At 38.3% G+C, this 23,691-nt stretch overlaps 1 protein-coding gene across 1 annotated transcript in view; it reads left to right on the forward strand.

Annotated features, from left to right (window-relative positions):
* The window catches only part of HCRTR2 (hypocretin receptor 2), a 37,813-nt gene extending 16,214 nt beyond the window's left edge, over window positions 1-21,599 (forward strand). The window contains exons 2-8 of the mRNA XM_086745324.1: window positions 440-618; window positions 2,054-2,297; window positions 9,598-9,713; window positions 15,063-15,283; window positions 16,654-16,775; window positions 20,010-20,210; window positions 21,406-21,599. Coding sequence (XP_086601450.1) covers window positions 440-618; window positions 2,054-2,297; window positions 9,598-9,713; window positions 15,063-15,283; window positions 16,654-16,775; window positions 20,010-20,210; window positions 21,406-21,599 — 1,277 coding nt within the window. The remainder of the gene's footprint in view (window positions 1-439; window positions 619-2,053; window positions 2,298-9,597; window positions 9,714-15,062; window positions 15,284-16,653; window positions 16,776-20,009; window positions 20,211-21,405) is intronic.
* The last annotated feature ends 2,092 nt before the right edge of the window (window positions 21,600-23,691 follow it).

Here is a 23,691-nt window from a genome sequence, read left to right on the forward strand (position 1 = left end):
CCAGCAAATGTTCTATAAAATGATTGTCATCTTAATACAGTTTCCCAGATTCCATGTGGTAGCATTTTGAATTAAGCATCACACTATCATAAAAAAAAAAGATAAACTTGTACAAATGTAGATGTGTGTTGCCATAGACTAGAGCCAATGGATTAAAATAGATATGAAGAATTTTATGTGAATTGGTAGTGAAAATAGTACTTACAGTAAAATAAACTGTTTTAAATATCACATTATTTCTCTTGCTGTGACCTAAGATTCTATCTTCATATACTTTTGTTTCCACTTTAAAAGAAAACTTACACCGAACTGCATATTCAAATATTCTGTATTAAACAAAGGACACAAATGGTTCCTTAATTCTGCAAAGCCAAATGTTTTCCTGTTGAAGCATTACTTAAGTCAGTTCCATCTCACTAACTTGTCTTTCCAAATTCAGTTTGCATTGCAGTGTGGAAGAATCATCACATGCGGACAGTTACCAACTATTTCATAGTGAATCTCTCTCTGGCTGACATTCTGGTCACAATTACTTGTCTTCCAGCAACTTTAGTAGTGGACATCACAGAAACTTGGTTCTTTGGGCAGCCCCTCTGCAAAGTGATTCCCTACTTACAGGTATTATTTTACTGCATTTATGTACATATTACCTGTGTTACAGAGAAGAGAAAGAACAATAGCTTCTTCATCAGTGATAATCTGATGGAAGTCTGTCCCTGCTACTGAAGTGGATATCTTAGAGTACTTGCTGAGGATTAAAGGACTATTCCACTTGTGAATTGTTTATGCTTAATAAATATTGTTCTTGGTCCGTCTGACTGTTAGACTCGGGCAATACATTTTCTGAAAAGTGTCTGATGTTCTTCACTTTTTGTGATAGTTTTAATAATTCAGAGGGGATATAAAGCAATGAAAACTTCTGTAAATAGAATTACAGTCATTTATACTCTGTGTCTGTACACCTAAACAGCTACACAAGTGTCCAGAACAGAGAATCCAAACTTCTGAAGGGACTCTGGGCTTTCAAATATGTTTAGTGACTTACTTGGCATGTTTTAGAAACAGTCAAAGTGTCCTGGTTCACTGGGAGCTGATCAGATTGACTGCCTTCAGTAATAATTGCCACCACTCATTACCAATGGACTTAATTAGTTATGAGACAGTTTGCATCAAAATGATTGACAAATACCTTTTCTAAGAATAACTGGTTAGGTGAACTCACTGGGCGTTCTAGAATGGCAAGTGCTTGGCCTTTCAGACATTGTGAATCAAAAGAATTAAGGAGAACGCTGAATGTATGCAGATGATCAGCTCTGTGCCTCTAGCACAATTTATATTTTCAGCAGATACCTGTATGGCTGAAGAGCCATATTGTGTCATTGACTCAATAGAATCAAAATCACAAAACTTGTTTAAAGGCTTCCCTTCTAGTGGAAGAAAATCCAAAGAGAAAATGAAATGATCACCTAGTGTACAGAGTGAAAGAATAAAACCAAACTGATAGGTTATTTCCTATGCTTAATAGAAAATAAAATGACTTAGTCTGCCATAAGCTGGTTGGTTGGGTTTTGTCATGAGACCCTGAATTTCCATTTTTGCCTGTGAACACTGAAAAAGCAAAATAATGATACTGGTGTAATATAGCAAACAAATAAGCAAACAAAATTGTTCTACAAAGAAAAAAAGATCCAAATAGTTGTCTAACGTTTTAGAAGTAATTTTTTAGATAAAGTTTTCCAAATTCTAAGTTGCATAAATTTGCTCTTTTAGAATCTGACTCTGCTACACCTACTCAGTTTGGGTAGCACCCTAATCTGTGAATTGTCCTATTGATTGTAGTGGGACTACAGCAGAGGAGGATATCTGTTGTAATTCTGTAAGAAGTGATTTTAAAATGAGTCTTTTCCTGGGAATAATTTATATTTAATAATTGCAGATAAAGAGCTAACTGTGTTGAAAATAGGAAAACAAATTAACTGTGGAAAAAAATTGCAATAAATAATTTTTAAAGCTCTGAAAAAAATACATTTACATAATATTTCCTTTTCTTTAGACAGTTTCAGTCTCTGTGTCTGTACTAACACTTAGCTGCATTGCTTTGGATCGATGGTATGCAATTTGTCACCCTTTGATGTTTAAAAGCACAGCCAAGCGAGCAAGGAACAGCATTATAATTATCTGGATTGTGTCCTGCATCATAATGATTCCTCAGGCTATTGTTATGGAGTGCAGCAGTGTGTTCCCAGCATTAGCCAATAAAACCACCTTGTTCACAGTGTGTGACGAGCACTGGGGAGGTGAGTGTGTCATTGACCATAAAGACTGAATTTGTACTGCTGTTGTGTAATAAAAATGTCAGGACATATTAATATGCAGTCAAATCGTATAAATGTATCACAAAATGTTCTTAATTATATAAGCTTTCCTAGAACTACCGTTTCTCAAATACTATGAAATCGTATTTTCTTTTGTATTGCTAAGACTTAAAGTACATTTGAAACCAAGTTTAAATGAATGAGGCTGGCTTGTGTCTTGACCGTGTTAATGTTTCCCAGAGGGTAGAAATGTTCCCACCCATAAATGCTTATGCTTATATAATTCTGTGATTGATGGACGTTGCAGGTTTGCAAAGACTTCAGTACTTAGCCTTAAGAAATAACTACATGAGAACAGAATTTCTATTTACCTGATACATTGCTTTTGCTAATTGCTGATATTTGACTAGCCTTTACAGATGTCTCCTGGGACTTCAATGCAAATTGCATGTCGTTACAGAATTTATAGAGATGTTGTCGATATGAGCTAGCAAGTTAATCTACAATTTGAAATTTGTCATGGACAAGATCATTTAAATAACATTGTAATCAGTTACAAATTATTCTATCCAAGAAGTGTAATCCTCCCTTTCTGGATTAATTTTGAATCTAACACGTTCTATATTTGAATTCAGCTGTAAGAAGCCATAAGGGCTGTCAGGGAGTAACTACTTCCATTTTGTCTCCATTCCCAGCTAGTCGTGTTAGCCACCCATCCGAGTGGTTAAGACTCTACTCTGGTGGGCGCTGGCGTAACTCCAACGCTAACAGAGGGTATGAGCTACATGCTGTGACTCTGACACTGGATGTAATGACCATCAGTAACACCATTATTCATACACAGGAAAATAAAGCCAAGTTTGCCAAAACATATAACTAAAAGGTGCCTGCTTAATAGCCTCGAGTCAGACTAAAACACAAACAGATTCTCTCCCAGAGCTGTCTCTGTAGAAGAATATTCCAGTCCTGTCAACAATTAAGATAACATACAACTGGATCACCTGTACTTGATTATCATGATAAATTAGTTTAAGCAGCTTGAACTGCTGAGGGCTGTTCCATGTGCTGTTTCGGAAGTTCCTCCCCTGGTAACAGCCTCTGCAGGGCTACTGGGGGATTAATGAGAAGGCATTGGCTATCACATTCCCTGTTCTTTATCTCCTTCATCCCAGTTAGCCCTCTGGGACAAGACAATGGGGCAGAGATGGCCATTATCTACCTGGCGCTCATTGCAGACAGAGATGTGCTGAAAGTTTGTAGGTTAGAAGGCTCTGTTAAGCTGAGAGTATTGTACTTGCTGTTTCACTGGAGAGGACACATCAGCTTTTTACTTCTAGCGTTCTTTCTTCATCTGTGAACAATTTTGTATCCCAGTCTGCTGCTGGATGCTGCAGTATTTATGTGACTACTTTCTTGTGCGGCGTTCACTCCCAAGCACCATTTGTGTCCACTCATTTTGGCTGCAGAACTAATTATCAGTGCCTTCATCACTTCAAGGTTAGATCTGCAGCAAAGATTTTTTTAATCAACCTATGAAATGAAAATGATGTAATTAATTAATTAGGGAGTCAGGAGAGCATTTCATCGGGGAACGCAATCTCAACATTTCCAGATCTGCATTGGCCACTTTTTGATTCCCAAGAGGAAAGTGTTGCTCTTGACCTACAGAGTCTGTAGTAGCCTTGGAACTGTTTTAAAGAGTACGCCTTGTTCACTGCTCCACTAAAGTAGTTGTAGCCCACAGATGTGGGCTACAACTACCCCCCTTGCAGGGGGGTTGGACTAGATGACCTTTGAAGGTCCCTTCCAACCCAAACCATTCTGTGATTCAATGATTCTATGATTCTATGTGCCTGAGCTGAAGCACCCGTTATACAAGAGAAAAAAAAGGCTCCCATGTGTTTGCGAGGCTCTGCTCCTATGGAGTGTATTTGTCCAAAATGATATCTGTTGATCTTCAGGTTATACTGTGAGCCTCTACTTGGATGTTTGGAGAGGTAGAAAGGGGTATAACAAAGGCAAGTACTTGTGCATAGAATTAAGTTATTTTTGTGTGTGGCTTCAGAAATGAAATGCAACCACTCAAAAAATATTTTGATTTTTTAAAATTCATATTTAGCATAAAATTAAAATAATTTTACATTAAAAATACATTACAGTTTTCTGAAATTGGAAGATTTTCATTCCACTGAAATATAACAATCCTGGTTTTATCCTGCTACCTTTTTAATGAATTATTTTTCTAATGATAATGCACCATCATTGCTAGTTATTCTGCTGGTGCATTTCAGCTATCCATAAAAAAATAATCCTCTCTACTTTCTAATAATAGCTTATCGTAGTAACTTGAGAGAAGAACCTTTCTGTGCATTGGTACAAGTAGGTTGCTCAAATCATGGGATCACTTAGTAAATGAAGAGTTAACTATGCATTATCAATTAGGATAAAGTAATATATATATATATCTTAACATGCCTTTCAGACTATAGAGAATAGGGTATCAATAGCTACAAATAGTTTCCATGCAGTTCAGAAATGTCTAAGGACAATGAGTTGGGACAAAGCATAGAAGATCCAGTTTTTCTACTGAAAACCAAGATTTGAAACCACAAAAGCCTCTAAACAAAAGAACAAAAGAACATGAATAACAGGGCAGCAATTTGAAAAGACTAGTGAGCCTTGAGGCCAGAAGAAGGAATAAAGAAAATAGTTGTATTTTTGTTGGATTTTGGTTTGCCTTTTTTCATTATGGGAATATCGAGGGTCAAAGACAGCTAACTAGGAGGAGATTGAAGGAGAAAGAAATTCATTTTCCTACAAATAAGTTATATTTGCAAAGAGAAAGTGGAGATGTAGATAGTGCACACGCTCAGGACACCTTGAGAAAATCCTATAGGTGAGTCAATTTAGAGGAAAGGGATTATTATATGTGTGTGTTCACTGCTGCGTTTAGAACTGTATGTGATTTATGCTGTCTAAAGTTAAGGTACATGTGGTGATCTGATGTACACTGTTTGTCCCAAGGATATTGAAGTGTGAATTGTCAAGGTTGGTACTGCAGAAAAGAGGGTGCTTAATGACACTTTCCAAAGTGTTTTGGAAGTCTGTTCTAACTCTGGGAACTCAGGGCCACTGAAACATGAGGTGCTATGGAGGACTGACGGGAAGCTATGTCCAGGAAAATGTCAGAGATGCCAAAGCAGGAGACGGCACTGTACCCTACCCAGACTTAGGTCCAGCTGCTGAAATCCATACAAGTCTGCTGAGTGTCTGGAGGGAAGGTCTGATTGACACTGTGACACTTGGGCTCCTTAACAGTGAACAAATAGCGGCCACCCTGACTAATAAGATTTCAAGCGTGCTGTTGGAGAGTTGCCAGCAACTGCAAATGGAGCAATAGTTCAGCCTAAAACGGGGCTCAATTTCTTTTTAATTGCTTCTGGCATTCCTGAATATAAAATTCATTGCCAATTCTAGGCTGAGGGGTTTTCATTTCGAGTACTGTCTAATAACAATATTTTATTTGGGAATGCAGAAGGATCCAGCATGTGACCTATGCAGACTCACTTAAGGAGCCAGTGTTGGCCACAGTTCTATAATAGTCTGTAATTGCTATGTGCTGAATTTGATGATAAAGTGCCAAAATAAAAGAAACGCATATTAAAATGAGTTCACCATGTGTCCGAGTCAGCTAAATGCATTCTCTTAGAGCTGTTCGCAAAAAGAGTGTTAGCCAAAGTGTGTTAGCCAAGCCCTTTGCAAATGATAAAAAGAATATGGACATAATCCTTTCCCAAAACTACATGGTTGAATGGAAACAAAGGGAAGACTTTGTGTTCCATTTCCTCTTAGAATACTCATAAAATAGTACAAAAACATATTGTCTTAACTCTGGAAAACAAATAGCTGGAAATTGCATTATCACATGAAGGTTTATACATCCTGTTTATTGAAGTGTTCAGAATTTAAGGAAAAACTTGTGGGGCATTTTAATGCAGAAAGAATGTACTAATACTAAAATTTTTCTTGGTATTACCGTGAATTAATAACTCAAACATACCATATCAGGTTTGAAAATGTAATTTTATTGCTACCCAAGTGTAAGTATTCTGACATAGGAATGTAGTTTGGAAAGGACTGTGTTGTGTGGTTGAATTTTCTCTACTGTGGGCACCCACTTCCTAACATCCCTATTTATTAAGCTTTATTCTAAAAGTATACTCTTTTAGCTGCATTGCTTCTTCATATCGGTAACTCCAAAACCTCATAGCTATCTTCCTGAAACTAGAGAACCTGAGAACTCTGTACTGATGCTCAACAAACTTGATAGTCTTGTTGTTTTTCCCTATTCTTAGGGAAGCTGTCAAGGATACCAATTTCATTATGCACTGATGGCCTAAGGGAATATTTAATTTGCTAGACATATCAAAACCTTTTGAGCCTAGGTTGTTTTCAGTTGTAAACATATGTATATGTATACATGTATGTATTTATGTATTTAAACAAATAGAGTAAAATTCTGGCAAAAATCCAGAAGCTGTAGTTTCAGTCTTATACCTCCTTGCTTCATTGAACAACAGTCTGGGACTGGAGCACAAAGCCAAGAAGGATCTTTAGAAAAGTTTAAGATTTGTTTAATAACCCTTACAGCAGACAGAAGGGTTATTGTAGCATACTGATCCTTTATCAGGTGGAGTATTTGTACTGTACGACTGGTGCCAAGTAGGAATGTTAATCTCATCCCAGTCCAATCCCCATGACCACCTGTTTGGTTTTTGTCCCCTTCCTGCTTTTCAGTAAGAGCCAGTGGTGCAAGACTCATTAATTTCTTCTTAAAGAGGTGGTTACTCCAGCTAAGAACCATCTCCCCACTGTCCCGCAGCCCGTTAAGTGACTCCGGAAGGCAAAGACACTTCTCTTCTGCTTGGCAGTAAGAGGTTCGGCAGTCCCAGTCAGGCAGATGATATATCACCAGGACCACAGACTGATTGATGTTCTCATTCAAGGAGCCTGGAACTCACCCACTTGATAAATGAACGGTATCCCAAACCAGCCCTTCCTCCTTCTTGCCGCTGTGTTTGTCAAACAGCTTTAAAGCTTTTCTTTGGCTTGAGAAGCTAAACAGAGTCATGCTTCTTAGGGAAAAGTTCTACAAAGGGCTTTGCCCTGGGTGGAGGAGGGACAGGTTTCCTTTGATGTTTAGCAGCTGGCACTTTCCAGGTGGCTAGACTTCAAAGGCAAGTGTTAGGATCTTCCTCCAACCTGGCCCGTCAGTTCTTTGTAGATAGCTAGGCTCATTTAATGTTTTGCTTTACTTGGAATGCTAAATTGGAAGCCATAAACTCCAGATGGCCTTTTAAATATGTACCACTCTTCTACCTGAAAGGGGCCTGGCCGGCTGCAGAGTATTGATGAGGCAGGTGGCACCTCCTTCTGAGCAGAAAGAATGTACTTTCAGCTCTGACCTCCCGTGATCCCAGTAAGTTACATTTCTCCAGTTTCTCCTTAATCTCTCCACCTGTGAAGCATGCATGTCAGTATTTCCCTGGCTGACAGGACTGCCGTGAGGCTGCATTTTCTGGAATGCACAACTAATTCTGAGATAATCAGTCAATATACAAACCCAGATTATCATCATTTATAAAAAAAAAACCGACCTCAAATGGTCTGCCTCTCCCAGGACGTTGACAAGAGGTAGTAGCTACAGCTGCTCAGTTCAGAGTTGTTAAGCTGGTTTACTACAGCATCTTAGACCAAGTAAGGAGCCAAATGCTGCTCATCTGATTTTTTTGAACCCTGATCCATCAAAGCTGTCAAATGTGAATGAACATGGGCTGGATTTTGCTATAGCAAGCTTATGTTTCCCTAATACGGAAGTTTTTCTGACTGGTGAACCAGCTGGCTCTTTAAAGCCCAACACTGAGTGTGACATTACAGGAGTCTGGTTTTGAGGGCAAGCCTTGAGTTAACATGGTGGTGTAGTCCTCCCTGCTGTAAGTTATGGGCTAGGTCTTTGTATCTCCTTGTCTAATCAAACTCTCAGTGATCCTCCTGGCATGCAAAGGCATCTCTTGTTTGATAGGCTCTGCAATCTCAGTCATTTTAAAAGCCATAAAATAAGTTTATCTCATTAAAGCTTTGATTTCATGCAACTCTTTTTTTCTTTCTTTCTTTTAAAATTAAAACTAAATGCAGAATTTTAGTTGCAGATCTCATCATCCTGAAATGTTGGAGAATTCAGGGCATTAACATAAACATTCCTTCTTGCTCTGGCCCAAAATGCAATGCTTAGGATTACCATGCAATCTAACTGCTCATATAGTGCACAGTTTTTCTTCTGCTACATGTCAATCTGCATAATGTTCATTCCTTTTCTGGGGCCATCCATAAATGTTAAGCTGTAGTTGATATTAACATTTGGTGTTACCAAATTGTATTTGGTGTTACAAAAGTGTAAGCAAGTTTTCCAGGCACTTGCTGCACATTCTGCTGTAACAGATGAAGCTTATGATATGTTCTTAAAAACACAGTACACTCACAACAGTTGTAAGATGTTTGTTTCTGAGCAAATAAGAATCATAAGCTGTCTTTTGAAAAGAGATACACAGGAAACTAGAACACAATGGTAGCAAACTCATTATTGTTAAAGATGAGTCAAAAATAGTCTTGGAAATTTTAGAACACGACTGAATTAATTCTGTTTTTTTTACACTAATCATAATAATAAATCACAGAGTATACCTTTAAGACACATTTGTTCTGCCACCAGAAAGTAATTTAAGAAACATCTATCTCTCCTCCCATTAGCATCCTGTGTGCTGTAGTCTACATTCTCTGTTTACAGGTGAGAGATTGTGCAATTTACTCAGGGACGCATAGTAGCCTTTGCACGAAGAAACTAAAGACAGTTACATAACCTGTTAAATACGTCAAAGATAAGGTTCAGTGATTGTTTAGCTATTGTTAGATAGTGAAATGTTCTTTCACTGATTTAATAAAAGCAAAACTTCCTAGGACTTCACACCTAAAGTAATAATGTGATATGAAAGCATTAATGTGATATGAGATGCTTGAAATAAAATAATGTTTTTAATAGAAACAGAATGTATATAGAGGTGATTTAAAAAATCAATCCTGACCATAATATGATTGGATACATCTTCTGTTGCAACCTATTATATTTGAAAAACATATGCATATCTTTATTAATAATTTGTCTTAAAGTGATTATGAAAGGTATGTATATTTCAATGTACTTTTCCTATTTGAATTCTTTTTTCAGCCGAGTTTTATCCCAAAATGTATCACACGTGCTTTTTTCTGGTGACATACATGGCACCGCTGTGTCTTATGGTGTTGGCCTATTTGCAAATATTTCGAAAGCTCTGGTGTCGCCAGGTAAGTCACCTAAAACTATCTCTATTTGCTTGCTGTTGTGACTGCGTGCAGATTCCTATGTGCAGCCACCTCCTCTGGATGCTCCGTGCTGTCACTTTGGACTTGGAATTTTACATCCAGCACTGTCACCATGTTCAGTGACACTTCTGACTTACAGACACCTTGGATAAGAACTGAGATGCATTAAAAAATGAAGGCAGTCAGGTTGAAAGTAAACCCCTTCCTGTTCATGCCTATGAAAGACTTAAAGGGAGAAAAAGATACAAAAAGGCAACAAAAAGATGGATTATAGGGTCTCTCCCATTGTACCTGAAATTCTTACTGAAATACCTTAGGTGATCTTATTTATACTGCTAAAATCTCCTGTAGTAGTCAAAAGCTAGGACTGACATTCTCATTTTGTTAACAGTCTGTACAATTTTTTATTTTATGTTTCATTTGACAAAGTCTCAGGTTCATAGTAGGTCCAATCTGAACGAAAGTTAGACTAGAAAGTCCAGCTATCGGAATTGTGAGACTGGAATTGTCTGATGTGAACCTGACTGTTATCAATAACATTTGATATGAATTTCTGGCAAAAAAAAAATGGCATGATTTCTAACGTGAATGTTTCTTTTTTTCAGGCTTCCTATTCAAAATAAAGGAAGGAAAACAGAAATACTAAAAAAAAAAAAAACCAAACCCAACAAGCAAGCACACAAAGCACTTTCTTCACTATGATGGTGGTAGAACACTGGAACAGGTTGCCCAGAGAGGTTGTTGATGCCCCATCCCTGGAAACATTCAAGGCCAGGTTGGACAGGGCTCTGAGCAACCTGATCTAGTTGAAAATGTCCCTGCTTCTTGCAGGGGGACTGGAACTAGATGACCTTTAAAGGTCCCTTCCAACCCAAACTATTCTGTGATTCTATGAACATTTGAATAGAAGTGGCAAAAATGATGTGATTTTTTTTCAGGAACCTTTTCCCTCTCCGCCAATTCACAGTGGTGTCAGCTTGAGAATCATTTTCTAAGTATGAGATGTAATCTATCATGCATCAGTCTATGGTTCCCTCTGGTGTCTTTTGCATTGTCTAGAATTTACCTGTGCCTGTAGTCCCCTGCCACACCCTGCCATGTCACTCTGTAAAGGACAATAAACTCATCCTGTTGAAGATATGATGCAAGATATTCCCTCTCCTGTCCTCTCAAATGGCTCAAATAGTGGCTGACATTTTCATCAAGATCTGGACATGAATAATTTATTTCTCACCATTCTGTCTGATATCATCCAAATGTGGTACTGTCCTGGCCAGGGCATAATATCTGCCATATCAGGAGCATTTTCCATGCGCTTCAGATTGATCCATTAAAGAAACCACAAGTAGACTTTAGATTTCTGAATGATAATGTATTAAAAGTAAAAATCAAATCTTATGCTGACAAAACATCTCTTGCAAATAGCTAAAATATAGGACAAACCAAATCTGCTTTAAGACATCTTGTTATCATCCATTCATCATAGTATTATTCTCACATCTAATCATATTATGTTAAACCAGAATTGCTGTTTGTCCTGCTGTTTGTCTTTAAATTATTATTTTTGCTTTTAATTTCTTACATTTGTAAGATTAAATAAAAAGATAAAAATTATCCTTTACAATTTGAGGGTAGTCTTCAGCAGAATAAAGGCTTTGCTTGGTTAGTTTTGAAATTAAGTTCAGTCTGACATAGCTCTAAGATGCTCTGCGTTGCTCAATAGTTGTCTGTCCTGTAGCATCCAATGACCTTATCACCATATTCCTTCTTAACCTTCGCTTCTGTACTTTCTTTACAATCTACCTTGTCTCTCAAACTGGCCATTAATTAAGTTAATGCAAAGCAATTGTTCTTAATCTGCACATAGCTTGAAAATGCTGGTTTAGATTCAGAGCAGAATGACTGGAAACTAACCTATTTTGTTGGATTTTTTTGCCACAATTTTATTAGCTGGCCTATTTCTTCTTCACAGTATTTCTTCTCCCTATACATCTTGCATGCTGACAAGGTTAGGATGATCTGGTTTTTTTCGGTAGCAAAAAGATGAATACTGCTACAGGCTTAGTGCTGTCAATGATGCAAAATTACAGACGTCTGTTTTCCTAGCATAGATGATAGCACTATGTATAAGAGGCTGTACTAAGTGAAATTAAAACCACTGAATATCTATTATCAACTGCGATTTGGCTGCAGGCGTCAGGCATTTTTCCGAGGGCAACAGGTGTGCCGTAATCAGTCATGTAGAGCGAATGAATGCAAGCGCTCTAAATGTGTTATCTGATAATAGTTTCAATTAAGAAATCATGCTGCTTACCAGAACTTCAGTTAAATATAGTAATCCTATTGCAAGGTACAATGAACCTTCCAGATGTATGGGATAAAAAAACCACAGCGAACAGTAGGTGCTTTCTATGCCTTACGCTTTTTCTAAAGGTTCTTTTTTTTCAAATTGAATGTGTTGTGTGTGCAAATTTTTAGTTCACTAAGGGTAAGACAGTTTTACAAGCTGTCCTTACTCTACTTTGTGCAATAGCTCTTAACATCACTGATTGTGTCTTTCAGGCAGATCTTTGAATGTAAGATTTACAATCTTTGAATTAGTGATTCATCTTTGTAAAGACAAGAACAATCATGCCACAAATACCAGGGATTTTGAGTAATTTATTTTCATTATTAGCAAGGAAGTAGTAACTTAGAAGGCTATGTTCTCTTGCAGATTTTAAGCAGATTAAAAGTAACTTCTGAAGAAATAAATAGGACTGAATGAACTTAGGATACAAGTATTGGTATATAACTTGTATTATCAGGTTCCATAATGTATGCTTGGATTTACTGATGTCCAAATGCATTGGCACTAGAGCCTACTCGTAATAATAACTAGGAACCCTACCCGTTTTTATTTTGGCAGCTGAAATATACCCTTCTAATCTTTGCAAGCTGTTATTGTATTTGGAGACATTTCCTCTGGTTATAAACCCCTTGATAATAATTTGAGAGGATAAAGACAAATTGCATAAGAATATAACTATGCAACTCAGTATCTATTTGGACACAGCTAGTGGGCTTTTAGTGAATTATTTGAATTACAAAAATTCTCCACACTTATTTCTTTAACAGATTCATTACTAGAAAGCAAATTTATGCATTATGCTGGCACATGTGTACTTCTATTTACATAATACACACATGTATACTTACATAAATGTATCTTTGTGAATGTTTCTGTATACACACACACACTTCTGAAGTGTTGTGCTCCTTAGATGGCACTGGTTCAGCTATGCATCTGAGGGTGTATAGCTCTTTTATTTTTTTCCTGTTAAAATTATTGCTATATTATTGCCTATTGGTGTAACAGTATTGAAGCTCAGGTGTATGCCAGGTAAAGACTAAGGAAAATAGGGCTCTGTAGAAAAGTTCTCAATACAAACTCCTGAAGATTTAGCAATTTAATATACAGTACAGTGAGACTGTACATTGCATGCAGTCCCTAACTTTGATCACTTCTTGCTATTAAAGACTGCTTAAATACCAGAAAAGAGCCTTCTACCTGCACAGGCAGGTACAAGCCATATGCAAAATCAGTTGTGTCTAACATTTCTGTAGAAATGGTGTTCACAATTTTGAGCCCAGATACTGTTTCTCTTCCTCTAAATTGCATCTAGCTACCAAGAAACCTGCTCAAAGAATTCTTCAAGTGAATCTTTGGCATGATCAGGAGGGAGAATTTTCTCTGAGTTTCTCTGCATCCATCTCCATTTTCTGATCAGTTCTTGCTACAAATATGGTAACTCAGTATGACTGAAAAGGAAAGAAAAGCTTCTGCTTCAAAGTTAGAAGAACAGAATATCAAAGCATCCCTTATAAACCAAAATCAGAATCTTAGGTAGTGTATTATCTCCATAGTGTACGGCAAAGACACATTGCAGCACCCCACAGCTAAGTCAGGTAAATCCCTTGCAATAGGACAGATGTGTCCAGGTGTGAAACTGGTACTGCTGGTTTCAGCTCCATGAGTGGGAATCCTCAGCAGAAATAAGTGCAAGAAGTTTTTTTTTGCTTTGTGTCCATAGAGACAATAATAAAAAATAAACGTTATAACATATCCCTCATTCTGCTTCATTGATTTCCTGTTCATTACAGCACAACTTTGCCAAAACATTCCAGTAGTTGTAAATCAGGTTTGATGGTGCACATAAATACTAAATCAAGGGTTTGTCTGTGCGAGGAAGCTATTAACAAAAAAAAAACACATAGTAGCTGTTCTAGAACAATTCTGCATGTGCATGCTTTTATTTTAGAAAAAAAAAGTGTTTCCATTTTAGCTTACTTTTTTTTTTTTTTCTGAAATAAATATCCAAAATCTAGTTCTCTTCTGGTTGGTTTTTGTGATAAGCCCAAATTTTTAAAATGTTGCAATAGACAATCTGAATTTTGCAGGTACTTTTAAACATGAATTATTTTGCACTCATGAGACTAGTCACCCCACAGACAACTGTACTACGCATGAATAAAACTATATTTCTGCCCAAAAGGTTTTCTCAATGTATAACATTGAAAACATTATAAATGTCATTGTTCTCTGAGAAAGTCCTTGCCATCTGTAGTCTTTCACATTTGGCTGCAGGCAGGAAATTATTTTTAAGAACTGAAGCAAAATTGCTTTATTTGACTTGGCTTATGTGAGGGCACAGAAAGCAAAAAAGAAGGGTTTTTTTAATGGCATGGTGCTACATATACCCATTGGAAGATGTCTTTGACTATCATAACTCTTCCTGTGTCTTGGCACTGTTCCATGATTCTTGTCCATTCATCACTGCAAACACATTCAGTTTTGAAGAGTTTTGCAGGTTCATCCACACTTCAGCTGCGGCTTCTTTAGTGGCTCCATTGTCATCTAGACTGTATATTTGAAAGGTTTATGACACCTAAAGCTATGTAGGCTTTAAATCCTTGTTTTCCAATGCTGAAAAGCTGTTTTGGCATCTTACATTAGCAGCATATTAATGGGATAAACTACTCTGCCATACAAGAAAACATTTAATAGAGAACTTGATATCAACATAATTGCAGCAGTAGGCTTGGTAAGTGTGATAGTCTGAAGATACAAGTAAAGCATGGTATGTGGGAAGTAAATAAAATTTTAATCAACATCAGTTGATATGTTTGGATAAAATACAATTTTTTTTTATGCAGTCCTCCAAGTGTATCTGAAATCAGATTTGTTTCCCTGCAAGCTTACACTGTGTATGTCAACATGTCTATTTTTCTTGTTATAGCTACCCACACAGTGCTGGTTTTTCAAAGTGCACCTTATTTTGCCTCTTTTAGATCCCAGGAACTTCTTCTGTTGTTCAGAAAAAATGGAAGCCTCTGCAGACCTCAGCACAGCCCCGAGGGCTGGGACAATCAACAAAGTCCAAGATTAGCACTGTGGCAGCTGAAATTAAACAGATTCGTGCAAGAAGGAAAACAGCACGTATGCTGATGGTTGTCCTCCTGGTTTTTGCACTTTGCTATCTACCAATTAGCATCCTCAATGTCTTGAAAAGGTAAAGTTTATCCCAAAATGTAAACACTTGGTAAAGCTTCCTATCTAAAAACAATCCTCTGTTACAAGATTCCTCTTATTCTGGCAGATATTTTTAAAGGATAAGCTTACTTATTTCACAATAAAGAAATGGAAAATAAGCATACAGTTGCAAGAAAAAAAAATATATCTAACTTATCTGTAGTATTTAAACTAAAGGCTAGATTGTGGAACCCTTATTAGCAAGCTCTGCCTCATGAGAATGATCTAGCCTCATTAAAACCTGTCATTTACGTGGGATTACAGCTTGCTTGCTGCAAATGTACCCCTGGAAGTGCACTTACCTAAAGCAGCAGCTGAAGGTTAGCGGGAGAGTGTGGTGTTGTAGCTTGGTCCCCAGGACTTTGAAATGCTGGGTTTAAACCCAAGCCCCATCATGTACAGTTTTGAGACCTTAGGCTAACCCTTTAGTTTGCCTATGAAGCTTTATTTACCCTTTTCTCTCCTGTTCATTTGAGACATAATTGTTTACGCTCTGGTTTTTGTACGGTGCCTGACAGGCTAAGGCTTAGGTATAGTTACATCTCATGAGACCTCTTGAATAAATAATGACATATAGCAGGATATTTGAATGTCCTAGAAACTAGCTAGCCTTTCATTGATGCTTGAGGAACATTTTAGTTTTTAAGGGTTTCACATTGGATACAAAGGCTTAAATACATCCCACTCAATTCTGGCACTTTCCTGAGGCCTAATTTAAGTACTTTTCATCCTCAGGTGCCTTGGTAAGCAATGTGGAGAGGTAGAAGTCTTTCCAGAAGGCAGTTCAGGCCACCTACAATGTTAACCACAGAGGAACTACAGAGGCTCGACTACAATAGCAGAGTAGGCCTGTAGTTAGATTTTCACTTAAATGGCAAAACTTAGGTCTAAGGAATCTAGGCAAAGCAGCTTTCTCTGGAGGACAGAAGCTGATACTGTGGCCTCTGGTTGTGAGCCAGTTCAGTGCATTTCTAACCACAGAGCCCTCGTTTATTGGAGAGTGGGCCTAGATCTGGGAACCTCAATGGCTTGAATAGATCAAGAGCAACTTTTCCCATGGTGTTTTGGCTTATCTAATACTCATTGACTTGGTACTTAGCAGAAAAGTCATGCATCTGCACTACTGCAAAACAAAGTACTGATGGTCTCTATTGTGCTAAACCATCAAGAAAGGAGGCTGAGGGACGGGGAGAGGACTTTATTAGTTCAAGAAAGCATGCAGTGTTGAATCAGCTTTTCTATGATACTGCAAATAGATAATCAGAGATAATATTAAGCTAGAAGTTGCCAAATCTTTTTATATGATTTCTAATTTTGCCATCTTTCAGGTTTGCTTTTCTTTTTCTGTAGGGTTTTTGGGATGTTTAATCATGCTGATGACAGAGAAACTGTGTATGCCTGGTTCACATTCTCACACTGGCTTGTATATGCAAACAGTGCAGCCAATCCTATTATTTACAACTTCCTCAGTGGTAAGTTGCGGTCACCTAGAACTCAAGTTTAATGTATAGTTTGATTGTAATGAGCCATAGCAAATAAGATTAATGACTGTGTAATATCAGCCCAGTTCCTCCGGTGGGAACTAGATCCTCTTCTTGGAAAAAGTTGCCTGATGTATCCCATTACCTTCAGACTATCTACCTATAACTAAGCTAAACAGTGCCAAGTCCTGATTCCAAGTGCTTGAATTTGACTGTTCAAACCATTAATTTGGTAGAGAAGTCCCTGGCATGACTTTGGTCTGAATCAATTACCATTATAGAATCATGGAATCATAGAATGGTTAGAGTTGGAAGGGACCTTCAAAGGTCATCTAGTCCAACCCCCCTGCAAGAAGCAGGGACATCCCCAACTAGATCAGGTTGCTCAGAGCCTAAATCAGCTGGCCTTGAACGTTTCCAGGATGGGGCATCCACCACCTCTCTCGGCAAGCTGTTCCAGTGCTCTACAACTCGCATTGTAAAAAATTTTGTCCTAATATCCAATCTAAATCTACCTCCCTCTATTTTAAAACCATTACCCCTCATCCTATCACAACAGGCCCTACTAAACAGCCTTTCCCCATCTTTCTTGTAGGCCCCCTTGAGGTACTGGAAGACCGCTATTAGGTCTCCCCAGAGCCTCCTCTTCTCCAGGCAGAACAGCCCCAACTCTCTCAGCCTGTCCTCATAGGAAAGGTGCTCCAGCCCTCTTATCATCTTTGTGGCCCTCCTCTGGATCTTCTCCAACTGGTCCATGTCCTTCTTGTGTTGGGGGCTCCAGAACTGGACACAGTACTCCAGGTGGGATCTCACCAGGGCAGAGTAGAGGGGGAGAATCACCTCCCTCGACCTGCTGGCCACGCTCCTCTTGATGCAGCCCAGGATGCAGTTGGCCTTCTGGGCCGCCAGGGTGCATTGCCTGCTCATGTTGAGCTTCTTGTCCACCAGCACTCCCAAGTTCTTCTCCTCAGGGCTGCTCTCGATCCATTTTCTGCCCAGGCTGTATTTGTGCCTGGGATTGCCACAACCCAGGTGCAGGACCTCGCACTTGGCCTGGTTGAACTTCATGAGGTTGGCACGGGCCCACCTCACCATCCTGTCAAGGTCCCTCTGGATGGCATCCCTCCCTTCCAGCTTGTCAACAGCACCACACAGCTTGGTGTCATCAGCGAACTTGCTGAGGATGCACTCTATCCCACTGTCCATGTCACCGACAAAGATGTTGAACAAGGCCGGGCCCAACATGGACTCCTGAGGAACACTACTTGTGACCCATCTCCACTTGGACATCGAGCCGTTGACCACCACTCTCTGAGTGCGGCCATCCAGCCAACTCCTTATCCACCGAGTGGTCCGTCCATCAAACCCATGTCTCTCTAGTGTAGAAAGAAGGATGTCGTGTGGGACAGTGTCAAAAGCTTTGCACAAGTCCAGGTAGATGATATCCGTTGCTTGTCCCTTGTCCACCGATGCTGTCACCCCATCATAGAAGGCCACCAAATTGGTCAGGCACGATCTGCCCTTGGTGAAGCCATGTTGGCTGTCACCAACCACCTCCTTGCTTTCCATGTGCCTTGGCATGGTTTCTAGGAGAATCTGCTCCATGACCTTGCCAGGCACAGAGGTGAAGCTGACTGGCCTGTAGTTGCTTGGGTCCTCCTTGTTCCCCTTTTTAAAAATGGGGATTATCTTCCCTCTCTTCCAGTCATTGGGGACCTCACCAGACCGCCACGACTTCTCAAGTACAATGGCCAGTGGCTTGGCAACTTCATCTGACAGTTCCCTCAGGACCCGCGGATGGATCTCATCAGGTCCCATGGACTTGTGCACCTTCAAGTTCCTCAGATGTTCCCAAACCTGCTCTTTAAGTACTGTGGGCAGTTCTTCATCCTCACAGTTCCTGCTTGTGCCTTCCACGGCTTGGGTGGTGAGACAAGAGCCCTTATCGGTGAAGACTGAGGCAAAAAAGTCATTGAGTACCTCAGCCTTCTCCATGTCCCGGGTAACCAGGACACTGGTTTCCTTCCGGAGGAGGCCTACATTCTCCTTGGACTTTCTTTTGTCATCTACATACCTATAGAAGCTTTTCTTGTTGTTTTTTATATCCCTGGCCAGATTGAACTCCATCAGGGCTTTAGCCTTCCTCACCTGATCCCTGGCCACTCGCACTGCCTTTTTCTAGTCCTCCCAGGCTACCTGACTCCGCGTCCACCCTCTATAGGCTTTCTTCTTCACTTTCAGTTGGTCCAGGAGCTCCTTGCTCATCCACACAGGCCTCCTGACCTTTTTGACCTACTTGTTCTTCATCAGGATGCACCTCTGCTGAGCTTGGAGGAGGTGCTCCTTGAATGTGGACCAACTTTCCTGGGCCCCTCTTCCCTCCAGGGCCGCCTCCCATGGCACTTTGCCCATCAGGTTCCCTGAAGAGGCCATTCACATAAACACTCCCCAAATACTGTCTGGGAGGTAGCACAGGCTACCAACTGGACTGTCCCCAGCTGACATTTTATATGCAAGTATTGGGTTTCAGGGGCTGTGAGTCTTTAATAGTACTTGCGTGACCAGACTGTGCCAACTAGGTTCAAGGCCAAAGAACCAGCCGGGATGCTACTTACTTATTAGTACAGATTTGTCTTACTTTGTATTTGTCTTATTTGCAGCAGAATCAGGACCTAAACTGGTGATATTACAACTAAATACAGGGACGCAAAAGTCTGTTGATCCTCACTACACATTTACCTGTTGTAGTTTCTTTTTGTGGTGTGTAGTGTGAGGATGATCTAAACAATTTACTCTGAGCCCCAAGCAGATTAATGGGCTGTTGATCACTTTGAATCTTCTTTTAAAATGTATTCAAGATGAAATACAAATTAGCCATGCCCTCTCATTTCACTTGTCAAGTAACGTTTCAGTCATTTAAGCCTAAGATTGCTCAATCACATGTTTTTGTTAGATATGTTATTAATCAACAGACTATCCATGATAGTTTGTCCATTTTATCTAGCCAAGAATAATTTAGGTTTCATACCATACCTCGTGTATCTTCTTACAAAGGTTATATTTTTTTTCTGTCTTTATGATTTTCTACTTCTGCATTAGGAGAACATCTAGGTGTTTTGGATTAATTTTGCTTTAGATATAGCTGTTTTTTTCTATCTATATAGTTGAAACACGGTTTATAGTAGAATTTTTTCATGAGTCTTTTTTTTTTTGTGTGTTTGGCAGGGAAATTTAGAGAAGAATTCAAAGCAGCATTTTCTTGTTGCATCTTTGGCATTCGTGGTCACCATGATGAAAGGCTCACCAGAGGTCATGCCAGTACAGAGAGTCGGAAATCCTTGACCACCCAGATCAGCAATTTTGATAACATTTCAAAACTTTCAGAACACATTGTATTGACCAACATAAACACAATTCCGGCAAATGGTACTGCACCTATTACCCACTGGTAGTACACTTGTCCCTATGTCTTTTGATGCTGTGGAAGTAAAATTTAATTCTGGATGCAACAATATTTGAATCTGAGCACAATCCAATGACAGAAGAGTTTACAATTAAGAACTGACTGTAAGAAAAGTAACTTACAAGAAACATTTTATAGAATATGCTACAACTTTGGTTATATATTGATGAAACAAAACTTAATCTCATTTATTTAAAAAGTTGAAAAATTCAACTTTGAAAAAAGTTGAATAATTACCTTACCCCCTCCCAATTGAGGAGGGGGTAAGATAATTATATTTTATATAATTATTTTATTTGAATCCAGACTTCCATTAGACTCCTAAGTAAATAAAGAACAGGTACCTGAAAGTATGAAAATAATTTCATCCTTCCTCTCCTAGGGTTGTGAACGTTGGTTGTCTGGAAGTTATCTCAGACAGTATAGGCGAGGACTATATTAGCTATATATTGATAACAGAAATTGGTATCTCCAAGGACAGCTAATCTGTTCCTAAAATATATATCTAAAAAGAATTAAATAAATTACCTCTGAAGAAGTCTGTTCATTTCACGTACTATAGAAGAAATGGAGTTTTCTCCTGAATTCAGCTTGCTCTTCTCCAGTAGTGTTGCCTATTCCTGTACGTGCAGCACAAGCAAGGTACAGCCATGAAACCCAGATGACAGTGTGGCTGTAGATGATGTTTTACTCTATATCTATTATTTGCCATCATTCTCTTATTCCTGCCTGTCCTGTGCTTATGACAGGGGGGGTTGGACTAAATGATTTTTAAATATCTCTTCCAACCCAAACCGTTCTATGGTTCTATGATTGACTTGTACACAGGAAGCTGTAGTGTTCTGCTGGTCACAGTGGCATCTGGATAAGGAACCCCAGGGCAATTTACCAAATAGTGCATATTAGATAAGTAGTAGAAGACAGTTAAATGTTTAAAAATAAGAAAGTCAAGGTTTATGCATCAGAAATCCCCACAGACTTCAGTCAAGAAGTCTTCGCTTAAAATTTGCATGTGCAATTTGGAACATTTTCTATCAGCCATTTTGTTAATAGATCATCACCTGCATAGTGTTCAGAGAGTGACATTCACAGGGTGAGCCAGTCACCTACCTGCTACAAACAGTAAAACCATCTTAAAATCTTTATTTTATCTTACAGGTATCCCAGCTACACTCAGCCCATTGAAATCAGTGGAACTGCATCTTCACATACCAGGGATTAACATGACTTCAAATTTAGATGAAGCTGTGAGGGTTTCTGCAGAAGAAAGTGGCAACACAGAGAATGCAGAGTGGGACAAATTCATCCCTAGTGTAACTAAGCTTACCTCGATGGAGTTACAGCAAGGATGACTTTGGCTCAATACATGTAATACTACCAGAGAATGGCACATGCTTTTAGCTGTGTTACGGACTACAACAACTGGACAAAGGGATTCCTTCAAAATGACTGCCTCTCCTATTCTCAAGTCTTACAGAAACCTACTTACCTCACTATGAGCTAAAGGACCTGTCTTTACAAGTCTTTTTAAAGATTGGGTTGTATAATACTTTGTAAATACTGTAGATATTTATTTTTATATATTTTAAATGCTGTGGAATGTTCTAAAATGTATAATATAAAGAACTCTAAGTATTTGAAAGAAGTCTCAGACGTCATTTATTTATATCCTGTTTCTATAAATGAGTGATTTATTTACAAGGAATGCTTACTTATGCAGTAGTGATATTCTGGAATTACTTTGCACTTCTTTTTCTGCTAATTCATTTGTAGTAAATTCTATGCTCATTATGGAACTTTCCCTTCAGATTGGTTTGAGGAGATTCCAGGCTACTTTTCTAAGCACAGACGTGCTTCTAAGATGTGAACTCAAAGTGCTGCAAGTCACACATGTTTTCATAAGATTAGACTAAATAGCCAGTTATTTCTTTTTCTTCAGACTTGAGTGCCTAAAAAGTAAATACTTAAACAAAACTTACGTGATGCTCAAAGGTGCTATAAGCTCAAAATTCCTACTCAGGCCAATAGGAATAACAAGTGTCAGCACCCCTGAAGGAAAGGACCTTTTAACTTTGGTAGCTCATTTTAGTCCATGATGTCTAAAAGTGTTGCTCCAGAAGATCTCTGAGGATCTTTAAAATAGAAAACATTGGTTATTTTGCTTGTTTTCACAATTTCTGTCTCAGCTGCCATTTAATACTAAAGATACAAACAATTAACAGATTCATATGCCAAGAAATTGTTTAACAATTATAATGAAATGTTTCTCTCTGGAAATTACAGAGGTAACATCTCATTGGACTGGGAGATCAAGTACTCACATCCATTTTCCATCTATGGGAAGTCCCCTGGCCTGGGGCTTCCTACCATGTATTGTAGTTTTTCTTCTTAAAGAATGCAGATGGTGCATCACTGCAGACTTAGTCTTCTAGGGGAACATAGCCCAGAGTATAGGTAAGAGAGTCTAATGTATAAAAACCTGAGCTACAATCTCCCTGGGGCAATATTCTTGCATTTCAGCTAAGATTTTTCAAAACCAAAGGGTGAGATGGGAGGGAGGACTTGTTTTTCAGTGAAAAGCATTTGACAACATAGAAAGCAGAGATTCACACATTCAAATGTTTCTGAAAAGCCAATTATTCGTAGACAAGGTGTTACTTGATTAATTTATGTAAATATTTTTTCTAGGTTTTACTTTAACCTAATGTCATGCAATGTGTGGACTATCATGACAGCTATAGTTTTATGAAGTGCTTAATCACTTTATGCTTTTGCCTTCTCCAACAGTTGTTTTACTTGACATTATTGGAATTACTCCTAGTTTACACTGGTGTAAAGCAAGATAAAAAAAATTGCATTTGTTTGTATATTAAAGTTTTCTTTTTCTATTAAAAGATAAAAAGGAGAGTGTTATTTTCTATTTAAAAATAATAAGAAGAAATACCTAAATGGAATGAATGTTTCAACATAAAATAAAATCATAGGAATTCCTGTATTCCTATGTGTAAGCTTAATCTTTAAGTATAGCTATTAAGTCATTGTTATTTCAATAAACTATTTTACTTTGTCTCTTCTAAGAAAAGAAAATTCAAATAATTGTGGAAAGTACAGCAGTATTTTATTTCATAGCTGTTGAGATTCCTTTGCCATTAGAAGACTATTTTTTCTTTTCAGCCACAGGAAATGTAGTATTCTTAAACTGTAGGGAACAATAAGAAATTTTTTTTGTATCATTTCAAATGATTGAACAAATAGCTGCTGAATTAAAACATTACAGAAACAGAAGAATGGAATTTGAAAAGTTTTCTGTTTTTTTTCTTTTGTTTTGATATAAGTAACTAAAAAGTTAAAAAGTTAAAAACTAGTAATCTAGCTGCAAAATAATTATCTGTAATCATTTAATTGTGCCATAGAATGTTGCCTTAACTCACTGCTGAAAAATGC

The sequence above is a fragment of the Chlamydotis macqueenii genome, chromosome 3 (genome assembly GCF_036417535.1).
Source record: "Chlamydotis macqueenii isolate bChlMac1 chromosome 3, bChlMac1.mat, whole genome shotgun sequence".
Classification (NCBI taxonomy): domain Eukaryota; kingdom Metazoa; phylum Chordata; class Aves; order Otidiformes; family Otididae; genus Chlamydotis; species Chlamydotis macqueenii.